The sequence below is a fragment of the Antennarius striatus genome, chromosome 23, assembly GCF_040054535.1.
Source record: "Antennarius striatus isolate MH-2024 chromosome 23, ASM4005453v1, whole genome shotgun sequence".
Taxonomy (NCBI): Eukaryota; Metazoa; Chordata; class Actinopteri; order Lophiiformes; family Antennariidae; genus Antennarius; species Antennarius striatus.
The window spans coordinates 8,161,941-8,179,432 of record NC_090798.1 but is presented as its reverse complement, the minus strand read 5'-3'; the positions used below and the strand labels follow the sequence as shown (position 1 = coordinate 8,179,432).

The 17,492-nt window shown below is 43.3% G+C and overlaps 1 protein-coding gene across 1 annotated transcript; it reads left to right on the top strand.

Annotated features, from left to right (window-relative positions):
- The first annotated feature begins 15,284 nt into the window (after window positions 1–15,284).
- Window positions 15,285–16,994, top strand: LOC137590981 (carbohydrate sulfotransferase 12-like). The gene is made up of 4 exons (XM_068308838.1): window positions 15,285–15,398; window positions 16,029–16,172; window positions 16,317–16,615; window positions 16,754–16,994. Exons 1-4 carry the CDS (start codon window positions 15,285–15,287, stop codon window positions 16,992–16,994), a joined length of 798 nt encoding a protein of 265 aa, XP_068164939.1.
- Window positions 16,995–17,492: the final 498 nt, after the last annotated feature.

Here is a 17,492-nt window from a genome sequence, read left to right as displayed (position 1 = left end):
ACACAAACCTCAGAATTAAAAATAAAGCGCATAAAGAACTGAATAATCCTTTTTCTCATAAGTTAAAGACGTCCTGGCCCAAAGACCTGAAGGCCTAAACTTCAAGTAAAAAAACATTAACATCTTCAGAAAGCATAAATAAAAACTGTCTCTTTCAGGTAAAAAATGCAAACAGAACTTTCCTCACGAGAGAAAAGGGCATGTGGCTGCCAGTAATTTACTTGTGCACAAGGTTACTTGTGCACAAGGTGTGCACAGAGGAAAGCTCCCACTGTTAGGCACAGCCCCCCTCTATTTTCCCACCAAGGGAAGGTGGTGGAAGGTGACAAGGTGGTGGAAAAAGACGGTGGTGGTCTGTGATGACAGCCGCTTCAAATCTATGTCCCTCTTTGTCAGCATCTCTTTTATTGCTGCATACTTGTCCCCTCCCCTTGTGTGTGTTAGTGGTGTTACACCCAGCAAAGAGCTCCTTGTCTTTGTGAAGGAACCTGACATACAGAAAACTGGACATTACCAGTAACATCTGTAGACTCATCAGTGGCTAAAGATATGCATGGTGCTCTCTGAATAATGCATCAAGCTGTTGATATTTCTGATTTTCTGATGCCTGTTGACATCAGGATCTGTTTGATTTCTTCACACATCTCATTTTTCTGTTTTCCCTCAAATGTCAAGCACTCCTTCACAACTGTCCTATCACTAAAAGATTTTTATGTTGCCCCAAAATCCACAATGCCTTTAGTGAACATTCGTTTGCATTTTTCTCCATAATTTTTCCCTCAGCTCGGACTTCAGGGGATAATTTTACTCAAAAGCTCTTGATTTTGTCTCGTAGTGGCGCTTCACTTTACAATTTTTAATCAATGCTACGTGTTCAGACCATATGAGGTAAAATGGTTTTGAACTGCCTGACAGAAGAATAGAAATACATTTCTCCGTCCACTCATTACTAACCAGCGATTTTCCTCATTAACCTCCCTTCGTTTGGAGCTGTGCTGTCTTCACTGTCTCCCTTCCTCTAAGCTCCGCTGTAGCGGTAAACTCAGAGCGATAGCCGCAGCGAGCTGTCTCACTTCCAGGTGCGCTGACAGCGCAGGGTAAAGAAACGATCTGATTGGCTGAACTGAGAGGCGCTGCTACCGTATTAACTGGAGGAGCAGCGCCCACCGTCTGTAGCCGGGACCGTCAGAAAAAATGCTCCAAAGAAATCTACTCTCGTGAATTTATCACGGAATGGACACAGACAGAACCATCCGGACCGCGGTCCGCCATTTGTTGATGCCTGCTCTATTTGCTTCTCCCACATTTATAAAACATTAACCCACCAGGGTGAAACCCTCAATTTCGAAGTCCAGTTGGGAACGGTGGGTGGCTGGTTCAAGGCCCATTAGATTGAAATTTTCAGTGTGAGCTGGAAAGGGGAGTGGAGAAGGCCTCACACACACACACACACACACACACACACACACACACACACACACACACACACACACACACACACACACACACACACACACACACACACACACACACACACACACACACACACACACACACACACACGTGTGATTAACAATAAAAAATAACTAAAAATAGAATGGAAAAATAATTTACCCTATCAATCAAGTTGAATTCTTCTACTGTTTCCCTAAAGTCTTAACAGTATCTTGTGTAAAGCCTAGATCTTGTTCATTTGTTGTCAATTTACCTCAGGTTTGTGAGAACATTTGATGAGTTTTCTCGCTGGTGCCTCTGGACTCCTTGAAACCGATTCTCTGCTGTGTACGGGAACAGGGTGGATACGTCTCTCATGCTAGTGTAAATGCAGCCACAGTTCATATAGTAGAACACCAATCACGCACGCGTGCATACGTTCCACTACGTGAACAATTATATTTCCCAATTTTCACCTAAGACAGTCTAACAATAGTAAAAAAAACTAAAAAAAGACAAAGATAGAAACAGAATGAGTCACAACCGCGGTGCGCAGCTTCATTTGTAAGACATTTTCCCTTCTATTCTATTCTATTCTATTCTATTCTATTCTATTCTATTCTATTCTATTCTATTCTATTCTACTCTATTCTATTCCAGTAGTGGGAACCATGATAAAACAATTATATCAGACTTCATACCAAACATATGAAAACAAATGTAATGGTATTATTAGTGATGTGACGTTGGGGATCGAAGCTCTGAAGCATGTGCCGAGCAGGAGAGGGGCGTACCCTCGAAACGCGTATCGAGGCTTGCTTCATCGATGGGAGGAGCTGTAAATGATGATGTCCGAAGCATCCCCGGCAGCGAGGCTTCGGGCGTGTTGTTCCGTATCGATGCTTCCATCACAGGAATACCCAGCTACTCGGCCGATACCACGTGACTGATTCGGCTCGCGACACGTGCTCCAACACCGATATAAAGCCATCGCACTCCATTCAGAATGTGGTTGTATGGTGGAGAGTTGTGGTTAGATAGTGTGGAGACAGTTAGGAATTTAGATAGTGTTAGATATATTCTGGAGCGAGTTATAGTGTGGAGAGAGTCAGTCCTTTATTCTCGTTTACCTGGATGACATCCTGGTGGCCAGTGCTTTGGTTGACGAGCACCTGTCACATCTTTGTTTGCTGTTTGCTCGGTTAAGTGAACATGGACTTATTGTGAACCCGGCCAAGTGTCAGTTTGGCTGGACTGCTATTCAAATTTCAAGTTTCAAGTTTATTTATTTTTATATAGCCCAGATTCACAAACAATGTCTCAAAGGGCTTTACAATCTGCACATGGACGATATCCCTCTGACCTTTGTGCACTGCGAGCAGTACGACCCTCACATTGGATAAGGAACAACTCCCCCCAAAACCCTTTTAACAGGGGAAAAAATGGATGGGAGAAACCTCAGGAAGACTACAGAGGAGGGACCCCTCTTCCAGGAGTGGACAGACGAAGAAATAGATATCGCACGTACAGATTAACAACACAATAATAATAACAATAACAATAATAAATGTATGACAAAGGCACGCTGATCCATCCAGTAGAGCGAGTCACCACCAACCGATGAAGCACACAGAGGTCACCGATTGCCTAGGGTCCACCACTCTGAGGACAGACCAAACAGTGCCTAAGTCATTGATCTCAAAAAAGTTATAGTTTAAGATTACTCTGTCAAAACCCAAAAATCACAGCAGAACCAAATGAGGCAGAACCAGCACTGCCCTAGTGGATGGTGAAACAGGACCACTGTGCAGCTTGTGCTATCGCCAGCCACGGAAGCAGACAGAGGTAGCCGATTGCCGATGATCCACCACACAAGGGCCTGTGAGAGAGAACAGGAGAAGGAGGGAGAGAGACAGAGAGAGCAGGGGCGAGAGTGGTGCTAGAGGGACCAGAATAGCAGAGGATTAATGGGAGGCAGGGGCCTAACGAAGCAATCCTATGGCTCGTCGGCAGGACTAGGCTAAACCTAAACATTGAGACTGCCACCCCCGATATTACTTATATGTTAGGTCGAACAGATATGTTTTGAGTCTAGATTCAAAGACATCTACGGATTCAGACTGTCTAATACCTATAGGGAGGTTATTCCACAAGAAATGGGCACGATAGGAGAAGGACCTCTGGCCAGCTGACTTCTTTTTAACTCTAGGAACACACAAGAGACCTGTATTCTGAGAGCGGAGAGCCCTAATTGGCGTGTAAGGTTTAACAAGATCAGACAGATAGGTTGGAGCAAGCCTATTAATGCTTTTGTATGTCAATAAGAGTACCTTAAAATCGGATCTAACATGAACTGGGAGCCAATGTAATGCTGCTAATACTGGGGTGATATGGTCAAATTTCCTAGTATTAGTTAAAATTCTTGCTGCTGTGTTCTGAACCATTTGAAGGCCCCTAGTACTAGACCGAGGCAACCCTGATAACAGAACATTACAGTAATCAAGTCTAGAGGACACAAAGGCATGAATCAAAATTTCTGCATCAGCCATGGGTAGAGAGGACCTAATTTTGGAAATATTACGTAGATGAAAGAAGGCGATCTTTGTCACCTCTTTAATATGCTTGTCAAAGGCAAGAGTTGAATCTAACATTACTCCAAGGTTCTTGACTGTTGACCTATGGGTTATAAGACAGTTATCTACAGATATTGTAAGTTGTTGAAATTGGTTTCTATGTCACGCAGGGCCAATGATTAACATCTCCGTTTTGTCTGGGTTTAGGAGCAAGAAATTACTGGACATCCAACTATTCACGGCAGAAAGACAGGCCTCTAGTTTAATGAATTCAGATCGATCATCTGCTTTTATGGGCATGTAAAGTTGTGTGTCATCAGCATAACAATGGAAACTTATTCCAAAGCTGCGTATAATTTGACCAAGAGGTGCAACATACTGGGAGAATAACAGAGGACCAAGGACAGACCCCTGAGGTACGCCATATTTGATGTCGGAGAAGGCAGAAGTTTTATTATTGTGGGAGACACATTGTGTCCTAACAGATAGATAAGATTTTAACCAGCAAGAGTTAACTCACAGACACCAAACTGTCTTTCCAGTCGGTCAAGGAGTATACAGTGATCTATAGTATCAAACGCTGCACTAAGATCCAAAAGTAGGAGAACAGAAGTGGAATTAGAGTCCATATTTAATAGGAGATCATTCACAACTTTGGTAAGTGCTGTTTCAGTGGAATGGCGGGCCCGAAAAGCTGATTGGAATGGTTTGAAAAGACCGCTTAATGATAAATAATCTAAGAGCTGTTGAGATACTACCCTTTCTAGTACTTTAGATAAGAATGGAAGGTTAGAAACTGGTCTATAATTATTTAAAGACTCTTGGTCAAGATGTGGCTTTTTAAGCAGAGGTTTAACTACAGCCGCTTTAAAGCTAATGGGAACAACACCAGTTGCAAGAGAAAGATTAACTACATTAAACATAGTAGGGCCCAGCAATGGCCATAATTCTTTAACTAGTTTAGCAGGGAGAGTGTCTAAGAGGCATGTAGTATGTTTAGAGATTGAGACCAACTTCGATAATTCTTCCAGAGAGACAGTCTCAAAGTGTGTTAAAGAGAGAAGTTGGGTTTTAACACCCAGAAAAGGAACCACATCATATTTTGATCCAGGTGAAGCTGAAGAAGTAATTTTATGTCTAATGTTATCAATTTTACAGCATAAAAAAATCTTGAAAATCCATCCATCCATCCATCCATCCATTCTCTTCCGCTTATCCGGGGTCGGGTTGCGGGGGCAGCAGCTTAAGCAGGGAAACCCAGACTTCCCTCTCACTAGCCACTTTGTCCAGCTCCTCCGGGAGAATCCCAAGGCGTTCCCAGGCCAGCCGGGAGACATAGTCTCTCCAGCGTGTCCTGGGTCGTCCCCGGGGCCTCCTCCCGGTAGGACGTGCCTGGAACACCTCACCAGGGAGGCGTCCAGGAGGCATCCTAACCAGATGCCCGAGCCACCTCATCTGGCTCCTCTCGATGCGGAGGAGCAGCGGCTCGACTCTGAGTCCCTCCCGGATGACCAAACTTCTCACCCTATCTCTAAGGGAGAGCCCGGACACCCTGCGGAGGAAACTCATTTCGGCCGCTTCTATCCGGGATCTCGTTCTTTCGGTCACGACCCATGGCTCGTGACCATAGGTGAGGGCAGGAACGTAGATCGACCGGTCAGCTCCTTCTTCACCACGACGGACCAATACAGAGTCCGCATCACTGCAGACGCTGCACCGATCCACCTGTCGATCTCCCGTTCCATTGTACCCTCACTCGTGAACGAGACCCCAAGATACTTGAACTCCTCCACTTGGGGCAGGATCTCATCCCCAACCTGGAGAGGGCACTCCACCCTTTTCCGACTGAGGACCATGGTCTCAGATTTGGAGGTGCTGATTCTCATCCCAACCGCTTCACACTCGGCTGCGAACCGTTCCAGTGAGAGTTGGAGATCACGGCTTGATGAAGCCAACAGCACCACGTCGTCTGCAAAAAGCAGAGACGCGATACTGAGGCCACCAAACCGGACACCCTCAACGCCTTGGCTGCGCCTACAAATTCTGTCCATAAAAGTTATGAACAGAATTGGTGACAAAGGGCAGCCTTGGCGGAGTCCAACCCTCACTGGAAATGAATCCGACTTACTGCCGGCAATGCGGACCAAACTCTGACATTGGTCGTACAGGGACCGAACAGCCCTTATCAAGGGGTCCGGTACCCCATACTCCCGAAGCACCCCATTAGCCGCAAATAACAAGCTGCTTGCCGTTGGCTGTTTCTGGGTCAATCTGGCTACGGTATTAAACAGAAATCGAGGATTGTGTTTATTTTTACTTATTAATCTGGAGAAATAGGCAGCTTTAGCGGTCAACAGAGCACGTTTGTGGTTTAAGCAATTGTGCTTAAACTACAAATATATATATATATATATATATATATATATATATATATATATATATATTTTTTTTTTTTTTTTAAAAATAAAGGTCCCTCTCACCCTTTCAGGGTGGTATCTGTGTGTCATCCTCAAGCTCGGGTCCTCTACCAGAGGCCTGCGAGTCTGAGGGTTCTGCGCAGTATCTTAGCTGTTCCTAGGACTGCGCTCTTCTGAACTGAGACTTCAGGTGTTGTTCCAGGAATCTGCTGGAGCCACTCTTCCAGTTTGGGGGTCACTGCCCCAAGTGCTCCTACTACCACGGGGACCACATTAACCTTAACCTTCCACATCTGTTCCAGCTGTTCTTTCAACCCTTGATATTTCTCAATCTTTTTGTGTTCCTTCTTCCTGATGTTGGCATCAGCTGGAATCGCCACATCTATCACCACTGCTCTCTTCTGCTCTTTGTCCATCACCACTATGTCCGGTTTGTTAGCCAGTAGCTGTTTGTCGGTCTGGAAGCTGAAGTCCCACAGGATCTTAGCCTTGCCGTTCTCAACCACCTTCGGTGGTATGTCCCATTGGGATTTGGGTACTTCTAGTCCATACCGGGTACAGATGTTCCTGTACACTATCACAGCTACTTGGTAGTGCCTTTCCATGTATGCTGAGCTGGCGAGCATCTTACACCCTGCTACCACATGGTGGACTGACTCTGGGGCTTCTTTACATAGCCTGCACCTTGGGTCAGATCTACTGGGTAGATATTGGCCTCTATTGCTCTTGTACTTAGGGCCTGTTCTTGTGCTGCCATGATCAGTGCCTCTGTGCTGTCTGTCAGTCCAGCTTTATTCAGCCATTGGTAGGTCTTCTTGATATCAGCCACTTCCTCTATCTGACGGTGGTACATGCCGTGTAGGGGCTTGTCCCTCCATGTCGTCTCCTCCTCCTCCTCTTCCTCCTCAGGCTTCTGCTGTCTAAGGCATTCACTGAGCAGTTCATCTGTTGGGGCCATCTTCCTGATGTACTCTTGGATTTTTGATGTCTCATTCTGAACAGTGGCCCTGATGCTCACTAGTCCTCGGCCTCCCTCTTTCCGCTTAGTGTACAGCCTCAGGGTGCTGGACTTGGGGTGAAACCCTCCATGCATGGTGAGGAGCTTTCTCGTCTTGATGTCTGTGGCTTCTGTCTCCTCCTTTGGCCAGCTTATGATCCCAGCGGGGTATCTGATGACAGGCAGTGCATACATGTTGATGGCTCAGATCTTGTTCTTGCCATTCAGCTGACTTCTCAGGACTTGCCTTACTCTCTGGAGGTATTTAGCTTTGGATGACTTCCTTGCGGCCTCCTCATGGTTGCCATTAGCCTGTGGGATTCCAAGGTATTTGTAGCTGTCCTTGATGTCTCCTATCCTGCCCCCTGGTAGGTTGACCCCTTCAGTTCTGATCATCTTGCCTCTTCTTGATACCATCCGGCCACATTTGTCTAATCCGAATGACATCCCTATGTCGTCGCTGTAGATCCTGGTGGTGTGGATCAGTGAGTCAATTTCTCGCTCTTTCCTGGCATACAGCTTGATGTCATCCATGTAGAGGAGATGGCTGATTGTTGTCCCGCTTTGGAATTGGTATCCGTAGCCACTCTTTGTGATGATGTGACTGAGGGGGTTCAGGCCTATGCAGAACAGCAGTGGTGATAGTGCATCCCCATGGTATATGCCGCACTTGATGTTAACTTGGGCAATTGGCTTCGAGTTAGTCTCCAGGGTTGTCTTCCACTTCCCCATTGAGTTCTTGATGAAGGCTCTTAGTGTCCTGTTGATCTTGTACAGTTCCAGACATTCCAGTATCCACGTGTGTGGCATTGAGTCATAGGCTTTCTGGTAGTCAATCCAGGCGGTGCACAAGTTGGTCTGCCTATTCTTACAGTCTCTGTGTACTGCTCTTTCCACCAGTAGCTGGTGCTTGGCTCCCCTGGTGTTACTACCAACTCTTTTCTGTGTCCCGCTCATATATTGATCCATGTGCCTACTCATCTTAGCTGCCATGATGCCTGACAGGAGCTTCCATGTTGTACTGAGACAGGTTATTGGCCGGTAGTTGGATGGGGTGGATCCCTTCTGTGGGTCTTTCATGATCAGGACTGTCCTGCCTTCAGTCAACCATTCTGGGTGCGTCCCATCCCTTAGCAGCTGGTTCATCTGTGCTGCTAGACGCTCGTGGAGTGCTGTCAGCTTCTTTAGCCAGTATGTATGGATCATATCCGGGCCCGGTGCTGACCAACTCTTCATCTTTGACACTCTTTCTTGGATGTCTGCCATTGAGATGGTTACTGGTTCTTGTTCTGGGAGGCAGCTGTGGTCAATCCTCAGGTCCACTAGCCACTGGGCATCGGTGTTGTGTGATGCTTTTCTTTCCCATATGCCCTTCCAGTATTTCTCCACCTCAGCTCTTGGTGGGTCTGGCCGGATGCTATTTCCCTGCCACTGAGAGTACACCTTTGCTGGTTGAGTGGAGAAGGTCTTGTTTATTCTCCTGGCCTCAATCTCCTTGGTGTATCGCTTCAGTCGGGTAGCCAGAGCCGTTAGTCTCTGTTTGGCAGTTTCGAGTGCTTCAGGTATGGAGAGCTTGCTGTATTTCCTGGGTGCCCCTTTATTCACCATGTTCCCCTTCTGTAGCTCGGCTAGCTGGCTGACTTCTCGCCTGGCTCCCCCTTGCCGTAGCATTGTTGTAGTATTTCATCGATCTCTAGTTGTGACAGCAGTTTTCGGTTACGAATGTTGGAACACTGGGCTAACAGCTGTTTCTTTGTTAGCCTTGATTGTGGGTTTTGAAGCATCCATTGGTCCCACATCCGCCCCATATATCCGCTCTCTCTGGGGTTACAATCTGGCAGAGACTGAGTGTGAGACGTGGGTTTAAATACCGGACTGATTGCTGATGGGCTGTAGGTGTGGGTGATCAGCGGGAGGTGTGGTCAGGCTGGGAGGTGGGATAGTGGAAACTGTGGAGCAGACTGCAGGAATGGAGTGATCATGACAATTAGCTAAATTATGGGAATTTACTCCATAGTGCAAACGTGTTTGAACATTTTAATAGCGACATATAGAGAGATAGCATTAGAGTGGAGTATAACTTTACTTATCCCTTAAGGAGGTTCCATCAGGGAAATTAATTTCTCGCACACAGCACGGTGAGTACACAAAACACAGACAGAGCACACAGAAAGCACCAGCACATAGAGAGGGGCCATAGAGAGTGGCCACTTTGCTGCTGTGGAGATGGGAAGGACGCTATGGGACAGGGGTGAGGCTGGTGAGTTGCTGCTGAGGTCGTGAGGGTGGAGGGTGATAGGGGGTGCTGCAGGGGGGCCTGGTTGAACCTATTGAAGAAGTCGTTCAGGTCGTTGGCTCTCTGCACCCCTCCCAACTCTGTTCTGGTCCTGGCTTTTTGCCCAGTGATGTTTCTCACACCTTCCCAGATGTCCCTCATGCTGTTGGTGCTCAGTTCATGCTCCACCTTCCTCCTGTAAGGCCCCGTCCACACGATGACGGATTTTTTTGAAAACGCAACTTTTTAAAAATGCATCGAAAACGATTCGCGTCCACACGACAGCGTTTTCAAAAAAAATCTCCATCCACATGTAAACGCACCAGTGTATTTTCAAAGACAACTATAAGCATGCCAAACCATGTGATGGCAGTATTGAGTCAAATTTTATCCAATAGTGTTTTGTTGTCACAACACACGGGCCCATAAATATGACGTCACAGAGGTTTTCGTCGCAGGCAAGACATCAGCATTTTTAAAAAGTTGCGGATACACCGTCCACACAACAACGCAGACCCAGTGTTTTAAAAAAAATCCACCTAGGCCAGCGTTTTCGAAAAGTTGTGTTTTCGTTCCGGATATCTGTTGATGTGTGGACGGAAGGCGTAAACGCACCAAAAAAGTTGCGTTTTAAAAAAGTTCCGGCATCGTGTGGACGGAGCCTAAGAGTCTTTGGCCTCCTTTATGCAGCATCTGACCTCTCTCTGTGCTTCTCTCATCTCCTCCTCATCCTTCGTCCTGAAAGCCTTCTTTTTCCTGTTGAGGACATCCTTGACGTTCTATGTTATCCACGGCTTGTTATTTGGATAGCACCAAACTGTCTTGGTGACATAGTCCCTGAAACAGTAGGTCTTTCCATCAATGTCCTCGCCATGTCCACCCAGCAGTACGTCCCTGTCCGTGGTGCTGTAGCAGTCTCTGAGAGCCTCCTCTGTTTCAGAAGTCCAACTCCTGATGGTGCGTGTAGAGACTGCCTGTCTTTGGACCAGGGGGGTGTACTGGGTCTGGATGTACACCAGGTTGTGGTCTGACTTGCCTCTTGGAGGCAGGGCGGTGACTTTGTATACCTCTTTAACATTGGTCTACAGTAGGTTGATCTTTCTGTTCTTCCTTGTGTGGCAGTTGACAACCTGGTGGAAAGCAGCCAGGCCATTGTCCAGGGTGACATGATTAAAGTCTCCAGAAATAACCATGAAGGCTTCAGGATGTTTGGTTGCAAACACAGAGGGAGATCACGTGTCTGAGCTCCCGGGGTCAATAGTATGGCTGTATGATAACGGCTAGCAGCTCCAGATTAGGGCAACATACAACTGCCTTCACTGAAACATGACCGGGATTACACCAGCGGTTGTTGGTGTAGATGATGAGTCCCCCACCTTTGCTTTTCCCACATGCCTTTGTGTCTCTGTCCACTCTAACCACAGTGAAACCTCACAGTTCTACGTTAGCATCCGGTATAGCGTTGATCAGCCATGTCTCCGTTAGCATGAACATGCTGCACTCACGGTAGATACGCTGACTCTCTAGAGCGGCCAGCTCGTCCATCTTGTTCGGCAGTGTGTTGACGTTGCCCATGATCATGGAGGGAAGCGATGGTTTGAATCGCCTTCAGTTGTCTGCCTGCCTAGCCTTTAGCTTTGCCCCAGCCTTGCAGCCATGGTAACGTCTCTTCAGTTCAGCCAGTATGTCATGTCTCTGTCCATGTTTCGTGTTTCTAGGAGCCAGTAACTCCTCTCTAAAATGAGTGAGAGGGATGGTTCTCGGTTGTAAGGCTGTCATATCCATGTGATATAGTATGTTTAAAGTAGTAAAAGTAGAAAAAAAAGTAAAAACTTACAAAAAACATGCAAAATAAAAGACTATGCTGTGGAGCGTATGGAGTGGCTACCATCACCGACGGTGCTCAACTGTCAGCTTACTGTCTCACTGTATAGCATGGCAGCACAGCTAGCCAAGCCATTGCGCAACCCATGGTGAGGCTCGGCTGGCTGGTGCCTCACCACAGGTGTCTGCTCAGTATTTCAGCAGTAAATGTGAAAATTCAGCGATTTTGAGTAAAGATAACCTAAAATTGGTGACATTAAACGGAAAATAACTTTATAATACACATCACAGGATGAATATAACTATTTAATTAATTTATTCCACTTTTCATTTTTTTCTTTCGTGACGGCAGGAGAGGCCGTGCCTCCCCTGTCTCCCCTGACCGCACGTCACTGGTATGTAGTTACTTAAAGAACATTTTTGTCAGATGCCAGAGGAGCATTTTGGATACTTGATCGATTGTCCCATTCCATATAGAAACCATAGCTGGACAGACTGTTTGGGCTAGCCAGCTAGTTTCACTCAGAATTCGTTGCCATTTTTCGGTCTCATTCCTGCTGTTTGGACTGCTCAAAAACATGAAAATTGTTGGAACAGTTATGACACTCTAAAATTATGTAACTGGGAAGTCCATGTATAGTTATTTCTTCTCCTAACATAGCAGATGCCTTACACCATATTGTTCACGTGATTCCTTGATTGGTTGGGCGCCGTGATTGGTGGGGCGTCTGAGACTTTCAAGTGAACTTATTCCAATATATAGGTGGGGGTTCTATCTATTCTATTCCTTTCTATTCCTTTCTATTCTATTCTATTCTATTCTATTCTATTCTATTCTATTCTATTCTATTCTGAGAATGCAGTCAAACATTTCAATCCTCCTGAGGCTAAATATGTATATGTCTAACATATACATGGTGAGTAGCAGTGAGTACTGCTGTCGCTCCAAGCAGGCCCCGTGATCAGCCACCCAACCGCTCACTCCACGGAGCGCGCACGCCCCTCCACCAGTGAACTGACCGTCGCAGATGGACCGCAGGTGTGGTGCGTGCGTGAGTGGTTGTTTGTCTTGTTTGTCGCGACACGCAAGCGGGGAGCATCCCGCCCACCGCGGAAAAGTGGCTGAAGAAAAAGGATGGATGGATAGATGGATGGATTTAGGGTTACAGTGACGTCAGTGACAGTATGAATTAGGACGACAGCTCGATGACGTTTGTTCTCTCAAAAAAGAATATGCCCATAGAAACTTGGGGAAGAACAGAGGGACTCAGAGAAAAACAGGTGAGGAACTCTGATTGCCAAAGATAAAAAACACCTTAGTAAATCAATATTTGAATATTTACCAGATGTAGGATTTATTTTTTTTAAAAATAATAAATAACTAGATGGCTTTATTAAATATGTAGAGTTACATGTAATTTCACTTTTGTTTATGAAACATGAACATTTACAGCTGATATTCTGTGGATAATTACACTTTTGTAATGCTTTATCATGTAAATCTAACTATAAATAATTTTCAATATAGAAATCTTATTATTTAACTGTGATATTAATTGATAATGTGGAAAATATTGATTTTTTTTTTTGGAAATGCTTTTGGATGTTTATATTTGTTTAAATGGAAGTCAGAGAGCGAGGGACAGAGGGAGAGAGAGAGAGAGAGAGAGAAAGAGAGAGACAGAGAGAGAGAAACTGACTGCTGGTTGAGCCAGTTTGAGCTTTAAAAAGAGAGGGAGTGGCAGTGTTTGTTAAAAATTTTTAAAAGTTCATTTTTACAATACCAACATCGCAGTGCTTTACAGCATCTGAAGTAAGATATGTTGTAGTCTTGTTAAGAATCAAAATAAACCTAAAAACACAAAATGCAAGTTATTTTTGAGGATCATTGGCTGCTCGCTGTTTCTTGAGTTAATTAACTCTCATGGCTTTTAAAACTAATAAATAAAATCTTAGAATAAATCCTATAATCAATGGGCAGGTAGTGTCAATGTCAGTAAAACTGGAGTAAAATAAAACAGATTTTTATTGACCACTGTCTACTAATTGTGGAAACTTGAGTAGATCATGAGATTACTGAATAGTTTCAACCGACACTTGCTTGTATTCATGTGCAACCGTGTAACTCTTTCAGCGTGATTTCAGAAATATACCTGTGTTTTCAAGTTTTGATAAATACAGACTGTTACTAAGAACACAAATAGCAGATCCCCACATTGAAAATTGGAATAATAGTGAAATAATGAATTGTCATTATCAACTACAGAATATTTAATTTGCATTGTAACCTTTGCACACATTTTACAAAGGTAGAAGTTGATATGATTGTGGTCTGTCAAGTTTAAAAGTTATGCACTTGTATTTTAAGAATAAGTTAACTTTGTTGCATTCTACTGCAGAGGAAAACTTTCATAAAGATTTTAGCCACCATTTCTACTAGGTCTGTTTTCGGACTGACTAGATATGACTGATATTACATTGGTAGTTTTAAGATATGATAAGATAAAACTTTATTAGTCCCACAGTGCGGAAATTTATGTGATTGCAGCAGCGGGTGGTGGGGGTGGGGTATGGGTGGGGGTGGGGGTCATACGTACGTAGCACATCCAGAAATACATACATATTAACATATGTAACATATAATGTACATATTAACATATGATATACATGTTGACACATGATGTACATATTAACAACTTACAATTTACAATATACAATCACCAATTCAACAACAAGCTACAAAGCTCATCCAATAAGTGTAAAGATATGGATGACCACGGACCATGAGGATTTCTTTACATCATAATCTCAGCTACTGATTAGTGTTTTTTTTTCAGAATCAGATTGCAATAAATGATAAGTAATGCTGCAACTCATGTGAGTGATATTTACGTTACTTTATAGCTATTGTATTGTTATATCTGAAATTAATGCTTGTGCTCGTTGTTCTCAACTAGATTTCATTTGACATATTGATAAAGTGATTTTTTTGAAGAACATAAAAGGATACTTTTTATAAATTCAGCTATTATGACATCATGGAAAGGATTCATGCTAATCCTTGGATTGGTGGGATTCATGCCTCTCATCATGTTTTTTTTTGAACTGGACATAATGCAACTAAAAACAGGTAAATTAGATCTCTCTGTCTGTCTGTCTGTCTGTCTGTCTGTCTGTCTGTCTGTCTGTCTGTCTGTCTGTCTGTCTGTCTGTCTGTCTGTCTGTCTGTATCTCTCTCCCTCTCTCTCTTTGCTCTCTGTCTATCTCTCTCCTTTATTTACATAACACACACATTCATCATTCATACATACACACACACACACACACACATATATATATATATATATATATATATATATATATATATATATATATATATATATCCACTATCTTACTACACACACACACACACACACACACACACACACACACACACACACACACACACACACACACACACACACACACACACTGTATATATCCATTATTCCATACAAACTCGGCACAGAAAGGAATCAAAACTTGTTAAAATCATGAATTTTATATATAAGGCTTTTAAAAACTAGACTTTATGTACAGTTTTATCTTAAAAAATAGACATCTTTTCTGTTTTATGTAACTTTAATGGGCACTTCTTGAGTAACTCTTTGAAAAAGAATATCAGAAATTATTCTAGGTTTAACATACATCTTCTTGTCATAACAGACAGCATACCTCAACAGCAGGAACTAAGAAACCTGCATCTAAGAGAAATTTGTGAGAAAATGAAAGGTCATTCTCCTGAGTGGAACCATACTATAGATGATCTGAGTGACAAGGACCTACAAAACTTCCTTGTGGATGATGAGCACCAGGTCATTTATTGCTTCATTCCTAAGGTGATAAAGATATACTGACACAACACATGCCCTTCACAACAGTGTATTGAAAGGTCATTCAGGACATGCCTGTCAAAACTGCTATAGAACTTGTTTTTTATTGTTGGTCACTTCTGGAAAGGTTCAGTATTGTTCCAAGTCTTCTCTTTTTGTAAATAATGTGTCTCACTGAAGATCTGTTGAGAGAGAGCTTTGTAACTTTTCTCAAACTGAGATTTCAATCACCACTTCAGTCATTTCATTTGGACCGTCTTTTGACCTACAGTTCACAAATTATGATAGCTATATTTATTAATACACTAATTTTCATTGTTCCAGTTTTCACCATAAAAATCTTTATTTTCTTTAAATTAATCTACTTTCTTTCGCTCCCCTTGCTGCATTAGTAGTGCTTCTGTAAAATGGGAGCATAGTGGTGGTGACAGAGAGGGGATTGTTATACAAGTAGTAGATGCTGTGTCCACCAACCACCACTAGATAGCACCTGTGAGCAATTTAGGCTACAGTCTTCTCTATACTCACTCTGAGTATTCATAAGTATACCTTGAGTTTTGTACTTACCCTACATTGTACATTGTGTTAAAATGTTGGAATATACCTCCCTTACATTCTTGGTCTTCTGATTTATAGGTAGCATGTACAAACTGGAAGCGATTTATGATTGTCCTAAAACATGGTAAACCATATCAAGACCTCATGTCGTATGATTTTGATATGGTCCATTTTGGTAGCCTGCTTACTCACCTAAAAACTTTCCCAAGAACAGAGGTTAAGGTAAGCTCTATCAATGACACTTCAAGCTACAAGTGAAGAAGCACGCTCACTTTTGTTTCTTTGAGCAACAATAACATAGTTGTAGGACTCAGCCAGTCTTGATTGTGTGATGATTGTTGATTTACATTAATTTTTTCTATACAGAAAAAGCTGAAGGAATACAGAAAGTTCCTGTTTGTCCGGGACCCATTTGTCCGTCTCATCTCTGCTTATCGAGACAAGTTGCAGCGATACCAGAAGTGGTACTATGAAACCTATGGCAAGCTAATTCTGCGCAAGTATGGCAACATGCCTAATCCACCAAGGACAAAAGAAGAGATGATTGCATCTGGTGTGCACCCTTCATTCCATAGCTTTATAAAATATGTGATAGACCCAGGGACAAAATCCTTGGATTACCACTGGAGGCAGATGCACAGAATATGCCACCCCTGCACCATACAGTAAGTCCAATAAAGTCATGGCTGTAAATGCTATGTTGCTGAAAGACACTTCTCAACCATGACAGTCAGGACAGAGACTTGGAAGTCAATCAAAATAAAACATCCCTTAGTCTGATTTTGATATATTTTACTTCTCAGGTATGATTTTACTGGCCATCAAGAGACTCTCCATGAGGATAGTGAACAACTCTTGAAAATGTTGAACCTGGAGAATGACATCAAGTTCCCTTCTGCCTATCCAAATGTGACTACCAGTAATTTTGTGCCTGATTGGTTCAAAACAGTGTCCCTAAAAGAGAGGAGAAAATTGTACGAGATCTATAAGATGGACTTCAAGCTTTTTGGCTACCCAAAGCCTATTGAATTACTTGGTGATTGAAGTGACTGCTCCCTATGTACTGCTCCCCATTAAATCACCCTGACTCCCTCACAACTTTAACCACTATGGGATGAATAAAAGATTACTTTATCTTATCAACTATTTCTTTTTACCTTGTTTAACTGTCTGCTCTTCGTGGTCAGTTAGTGTGCATTTATTTCATATGTTTTTGTTCAAATGAAAATTAAATTAAAATGAAACCTATTTTTTAAATATAATTTTTGATTGTCTCTTGTTTCCTGTTTATTTATATGTAGGTCCTAACTGTAAAACATTTTGCCATTTAAACAGGGTTTCTGCTCAGCACTGCAACTAGGCTGACAGAAAGTGATGGATATATTAAGCCTATCAGTCCTTCAACTGAAAATCAGCAAGAGGGCACAAACCAGTATCTTATTGTGCCGGTCCCAAGCCCTGATAAATACAGAGGGTTGAGTCAGGAAGGGCATCTGACGTAAAACTTTTGCCAAATCAAACATGCGAATCAAACCTCTGACT

What these genes read in the sequence shown, in the direction of transcription:
- LOC137590981 (XM_068308838.1), top strand. Translation starts at nt 15,285, where the DNA reads ATGAAAGGTCATTCTCCTGAGTGGAACCATACTATAGATGATCTGAGT. An exon ending in TTTATTGCTTCATTCCTAAG is followed by an intron (nt 15,399 to 16,028) that starts GTGATAAAGATA and finishes TCTGATTTATAG; the next exon opens with GTAGCATGTACAAACTGGAA. An exon ending in TGCCACCCCTGCACCATACA is followed by an intron (nt 16,616 to 16,753) that starts GTAAGTCCAATA and finishes TTTACTTCTCAG; the next exon opens with GTATGATTTTACTGGCCATC.